The sequence below is a fragment of the Mercurialis annua genome, linkage group LG3, assembly GCF_937616625.2.
Source record: "Mercurialis annua linkage group LG3, ddMerAnnu1.2, whole genome shotgun sequence".
Classification (NCBI taxonomy): Eukaryota; Viridiplantae; Streptophyta; class Magnoliopsida; order Malpighiales; family Euphorbiaceae; genus Mercurialis; species Mercurialis annua.
Window position 1 is genome coordinate 18,426,776 of NC_065572.1, and position 7,080 is coordinate 18,433,855.

The 7,080-nt window shown below is 32.5% G+C and overlaps 1 protein-coding gene across 1 annotated transcript; it reads left to right on the top strand.

The window, feature by feature from the left end:
• Positions 1 to 301: 301 nt before the first annotated feature.
• On the top strand, positions 302 to 2,113 carry LOC130015253 (uncharacterized). The gene is made up of 4 exons (XM_056105024.1): positions 302 to 340; positions 540 to 656; positions 744 to 824; positions 1,478 to 2,113. Exons 1-4 carry the CDS (start codon positions 302 to 304, stop codon positions 2,111 to 2,113), a joined length of 873 nt encoding a protein of 290 aa, XP_055960999.1.
• The last annotated feature ends 4,967 nt before the right edge of the window (positions 2,114 to 7,080 follow it).

Below are 7,080 nucleotides of genomic sequence, written 5' to 3' on the forward strand. Positions count from 1 at the left end.
CAAAAATGTGTCCACATGACAGTAACTCGACAAAAATTAATCAACCATTTTTTTTCATACCCGGATTTGTTCTTCCTCGAAATGCAACGCAGGCGAACTACAGAATGAGAGAAAATGAAGAGCAACCAAACGACGATGACAAACGTCTAGGTCAGAGGAGATGGGAAATAGAAAAAGACTGATTTCAAAAACAAATATAATGAAGAAGAAAGAGTATGTCAGAAGGTGAAAAAATAGAGAGAGAAAATTAACTCAGTCGGTTAAAAAAAATTTGATTTTAAAATTTGAAAAGTCAACCGACATGTCAGAGGGAGGAACTGTTGCTTCTGACAGAGGACAGGTCACGTGGGTCGACAGGTGGCGAGGAAAACGCATGCAAACGATTAAATCGTTGGCGGCGCCGTGATTCTGTGTTTTTTTTTTCAGAAGGGCCGTGAATGGCGCCGCCATAAAGGTCAGGGGGTTTAGTGAAGCTTTTGAAAGGTGAGGGGGTTTAGGGAAGCTTAGTGCAAAGGTCGAGGACCGTCCATGATTATTAGCCAATAAAGAGAAAATTAGTGGAATCAGATGATTCTGATTTTCAAGAAGAAATTCCTTCTTCTAAGAAGATTAGAACAAATTTAGAAGCATCAGCAAGTGCTCCAAAGATATCATGCGTTGCTTAAATTTTTAGTTAGTATGATTTATTTTGTAGATGTCTTTTACTAATTTTTTTTTTTTGAATTTTTTAAATGTTTTTGTAGAAAAAACTACATGCTAACACTGCAACAAAATCACTCAAATCTGTTGTTGTAGATACCATTGACAAGCAACAAGGCCTTAAGGTATTTTTATTTTTGTAATTTTCTATATTTTTGACTGTTTCTGATATTTGGCTATGTCATGAATACAATCATTTTATATGTTATTTTCTTCTTTCATTAGTTATTTATTTTTTTTCTTTAGTAATATTTTTATAGATTTACATTCATACTTTTTGTATATTTTATATATTCTTGTTGTTTGCTTTCAATTGATTTAATATATAAATTATTTGTAATTGTTATGTATATATTTTCTGTCTTTTTATTGTATACTTACATTATGTTTTGCTAATAAACTATGTAATTTTTTATAACCTGATTAATTTTCCTTCTTTTTATTGTTTTAAATGCTTATAATCCTATGTTGTTGTAATATTTATTGTGTTCCTTAACTGTATTTGATAACTTATTTATATATATAAAAATATATATGCAAAATGCATTCACTAATTATATACTTTTTATGTATACTTATGTTATTCTTTGTGTATTTCATATAAATAATATGTTTAGATTAACTGACATTATTAGTAGTATGCTTTATGTACTCTTATTGTCTACTTTCATTATATTTTTTAGTACTGACTTTATTTTTACTTTTTAATGAACTCTTTTTTATTTATTTATTACTATCATAATTTTAACCTTGTATTTATCGTTTTTGTATAATACAGCTCTATGATCCATTTTTTGAAGTCGAGCAGTATTTTACTACTAGGATCAATCATAATGTTGGAAACAGCGTTATTTCGAACATCAAATCAAAACTTAGCGAGAAACAACTCACCCTTTTTTCTTCAACATGCTTTGAAAATTTTTTAAATATAAAAGGGTATGAATTGCAATGCAATTTAATTCATGGCTTGTTGTTAAGGGAGGTGAAGCAACCAGCTCCGTATGAAATGTGGGTTAGAATCTGTGGCAAATTGTTGAAATTTGGATTAGAAGAGTTTATCATTGTGACTGGGCTAAAAAGTACTGGGGAGTCAGATAGGTCTAAATATGCTTCTTTTGAAAGTTCTTTAAAAGCAAAATACTTCACTGGATTGAACAAGATTTCAAAGAAAAGTGTTGAAGAGTGTTTTCTATTGAAAAGATGGGAATTTGATGAAGATGCAGTGAAACTAGCAATATTGTATTTCATCGAGTTGTTCCTATATAACAACAAGTCGGAGAGGTTAGTTGTTGATTCAACTATTTATTTAGTTGATTCGGGGTTGTTTGAGGATTTTGCTTGGGGTAAGGACTTATTCCACTGTACTATCGAGTTCTTGAAGAACAAGTTCAAGTCTCTAAATACTTTGACTTGATGAATTCCCCAATTAAAGCTGAACTTGCTTGATTTTGCTCCCCCATTCTTACTTCCGATGGGCATGTATGAACATTGTTCATCTTTCTTATTATGAACATTTCTGTTTTACCATTTCTAGTTGCCCTTATTTCCCATTTGCATTTTGCATCTATACAAATCATGAGGAATTCCCTTTTGCATGATTTTGTAATTTTGTATCGAAAATGGTTGATGACAGAATATAATCCCAATGACAGCTTCATTGTTTCTTTGTTGACAAAAGTCTGCCCGACAAATATGTCTGTTTGCCTTGGATTTGTAATGACTGTACTTGAAGAAGAATGGCTATCTAGTTGTGTTTCTTCATTAATTCTTGTTTCTTCCACTATTTCATTGCTCAACATTTGCGCGTATTGGAATATATCTGAGATATTCCATGATGATTCTGTTTCGGTTGATTGATCATCAAAAACTGTTGTGGCTGATCCACTATTTATAAAGTATGATTGTGCAACCACTTTTGAAGATTCATCGCTTTTGTCATGAAGTTGTATTTCTTCAAATGTAATGCAAAGTGGATATCTTGTAATGTCTTTTTCATTCTTCTTGATGTCAATGTAGAAGCACAAACTGTCATCATCATCTATTTTTATAGGAAAGTAACCCTCTTTTAGCTGGTAATTAATGTCAATTGATGTATCCTCCTTGTACACTTTCAGTTTACTAAAGACAATATCCATCATTTCTTCAAACTTTGCATCTAGCTGTATTCTAACTCCCTTGACTTTATAATCTGTGAAAATATACTTTTCATCGCATCTTCCATTATAATGGATGATAAGTGGTAATGATTCCATTTCTGTATCATGAAAACAAATTACAGATAGTAAGTAAACATGAATAATACATGAATAATACAATAAAAATATAAAAATTAATGAAACAATTATTGATAATAAAACTACATAGGAGGTCAATGGAAAATATACAGAAAACATACCAAAGTACTGAAATTGATACCGAGTAATTGTATCATACAAGTCAGGATAGAATACAAATATTATACATAAGGCATACCAAAGCACAGAAGTCGAGGCTCAATATCGATTGCAGCAAAGCTGAAATTGATACCGAGTAATTGTATCATACAAGTCAGGATATAATACAAATATTATACATAAGGCATACCAAAGCACAGAAGTCGAGGCTCAATATCGATTGCAGCAAAGCTGAAATCGATACCGAGTAATTGTATCATACAAGTTAGAATAGAATACACAGATTATACAAAAGGAATACCAAAAAACAGAAGTCGAGGATCAAGTAATTGTATCATACAAGGCAGGATAGAATACACAGATTATACAAAAAGAATACCAAAGCACAGAAATTGAGGCTCAAATCGATTCCAGCGGAAGCTGAAATTGATACCGAGTAATTGTATCATACAAGTCAGGATAGAATACACAGATTATACAAAAAGAATACCAAAGCACAGTTGTCGAGGCTCAAATCGATTCCAGCGAAAGCTGAAATCGATACCGAGTAATTGTATCATACAAGTCAGGATAGAATATACAGATTATACAAAAAAAATACCAAAGCACAGAAGTGGAGGCTCAAATCGATTCTAGCGGAAGCTGAAATCGATACCGAGTAATTGTATCATACAAGTCAGGATAGAATACACAGATTATACAAAAAGAATACGAAAGCACAGAAGTCGAGGCTCAAATCGATACCAGCGGAAGCTGAAATCGATACCGAGTAATTGTAACATACAATTCAGGATAAAATACACAGATTATACAAAAGGAATACCAAAACACAGAAGTCGAGGCTCAAATCGATTGCAGCGAAGCTGAAATTGATACCGAGTAATTGTATCATACAATTCAGGATATAATACACAAATTATACAAAAAGAATACCAAAACACAGAAGTCGAGGCTCAATATCGATTGCAGCGAAGCTAAATCGATACCGAGTAATTGTATCATACAAGTCTGGACAGAATACACAGATTATACAAAAAGAATACCAAAGCACAGAAGTCGAGGCTCAAATCGATTCCAGCGGAAGCTGAAATCGATACCGAGTAATTGTAACATACAAGTCAGAATAGAATACACATATTATACCAAAAAACAGAAGTCGACATTAACATATAATTTATAATTTAGATTTCAGTGAAGCCGAAATCGATTTCAGCATCCCTGAAATCAATTATCAGCGAAGCTGAAATCAATTTTAGCTTTTATAATTTAGATTTCAGAATTGATCACTCACCAAATTGATTTAATTGCAGCGAAGATGAAGAACAGAGAAATTTAGATCTGAGAATTTTAAAATTTGATGGAGGAGAAAAAGATTACTCAGCTAATATGTTAAACACGTGTTGTGTGAGAAACTTTTTTCTAATTTAGTGCTTAAAAAATTTAGGAAAGAAAAAAGGTGTTGACACCAATTAATTAGAGATACGTATTATGGTAATATTTTCTTCGTTTTCAATATTTTTCTAATTTTCCCTATAAAAGATAGAACAAAGGATCACTTTACCCCCCGAACTTGGCGCAAAGTATCAAAAACGTCCAAATTAGCGAAACTGGATCACTTTTACCCCGAACATGGCAAAACCGTTTCAAAAACACCCCTATACTGATGTGGCGCCCTGATTGGAGAGTGAGATTCTAAATTTCAAATAATTAACTCTAATTAACCCTAATAACTTAATCTAATTAAATATTTAATCTTAATTAATCTAAAATCCATCTTCTTCTACCTCCATCACCACTAGCCCTCCACCTCCATCAACCACCACCAAAAATCTATCAACCACCGCCGGAACCCATCAATAACCGCCCAAAACACCACCGCCCGAACCCATCGGACGGGAAACGGCATCTGAGCCGTCTCTCACAGATGATAGACGAACTCATCTGAGAGACGAACACTGAGTTCGTCTCTCATCTGAGAGACGAACATAGACGAACTGAGTTCGTCTCTGCGAGAGACGAACTCAGTTCGTCTCTGCGAGAGACGAACTCAGTTCATCTCTGATGATGAGCAGCTGCCGGAATCCGGCAGCTGCTCATCAGAATTTTTAAAAAAAATTAATTTTTTTTTATAAAAAGTGCAAAAAGGTTCCTTATGTTTTTAATTAATATAATTTTGATATGTAAAGTTTTAAAATTAAATTATTTTTTCTAATTATTATGGACTAATTTATACAATGTTAAAAGAATTAGGATTATTTTAAATCTTTTACCATTAAAAACCACCTATGAGAAAAAAAATCACCACTAAAACCAGAGAGTGTGCTTCACTCTCTTAGATGAGAGTGGGGAGGGGGGTTTTTGTACCAAATTTGACAAGTTCAGGGTAAAAGTGATCCGTTTTTCTAATTTGGACGTTTTTGATACTTTGCGCCAAGTTCGGGGGGTAAAATGATCCTTTGCTCATAAAAAATTATATAAAATATTTTTATATAGTTCATCGATTCTTTTAATTATTTCTTTTGAAAAGCTTATTATTATATCAAATAAAATTACATTAATTTTTGTTTAAAAAATTATAAAATAATTAGAAACTAATAAAATTCAGAGATAATTATTTTAATAAATAATTATAATAGTTATTTTTAATTTTGTGCATTGGAGAAAAAATTAGAATGCCATGCTATTTATAGCATTTTAGCACTTTTTCATGCTAAATTTAGCATAAAAAATAGCACTCCATTGGAGATGCTATGACAAGTTGGTAAAAGCATAGTTTTGAAAATAAAAACTTAAAAAAGCGCACGCGTGATAATTAAACTTAAGAGTGTAATACGGATTGACGGATGTTAAGCGAATCAAAAGAGTGTAAAGTAAAAGATATTTGGTTTATTAAAACAATGTTAGGTTTTAATAAAGCCCTACATTAATCAAAGTGATTAATGTTCAAAAGGACTATTAGTTTATACCAAGAGTGGTATTATATATTGAACGAGAAGTTCAACATTGAGATTAGTTTATGTGTTTGTTTATAGAGTCGTCAATGAACATTAGTTGTTTGAGTCTATCGTTTATACGATAGGACTGGAGTTAGAAATTCAATGTCTGATATTCTTTTGACATTTGAATTTTAATTAGATCCGATGAGTAGTCGATCTAGTGAGCCAAACACCAACGTGTTTGACTGCTTGGAGCTTACATTTTTTTGAAAATGGGGACGACAGTTCTGTCAGTTTACTTTGTGGTTTTTACTTTTGAATTTTATATTTAAACTGTTTTAAATACAAATTGCACTATTATACTTGAACCAAGAAAGATCCATTAACAAGCTTCCTATTGGTTGTCAATAGGACTGTGTGATCACCGGTAGCGTTTCTCGATACGAGCCTGTGTCTGACATAGAGGTCAGTTAAATGTCATTGGGCGTTAGAAGTGCCAGCGACCCTGACTTAACAGTCTAAGACGGAAGTAACGGTTACGGTCACAGGCAATACTGTAATGGTAGTTTCACGGTTACGGTCCAGACACCTAGCTTAGACGGCAGTGATTCAGTTTACGGTCTAAGGCTTATATTGTGTAGGTTGAGACCCATACAATAGTCTGACTTGTAGGGTTTCATCTGGATCGACTAATTGGTAATATTTTACATATATAAATGTTTTATATATTTGCGATTTAAATATTCAAATGTTCACCTTTCAGGTTATCACGTACGAGGTCGGACTTCCACAATAATTCTGGAAGTCAATGTCAGCCATACCTCTAGAGCTGCAAGTAGTTGGGTATTGGAAAGTCTGTTTTTTTATTTATGGCAGTTCAAACTTATTTTGATATACTCTGATTTGAACTACTGTATATGTATATGATTGAAAAGCTACGTATTTTTCTAAAATGCTGCGACTAGTTGTTTGAAAGATACAATGGTTTCATGATTTTAGCATTTTAGGATTGTATTGGAAACAGAGCAAGTACGTCATATGAGATTGATGTT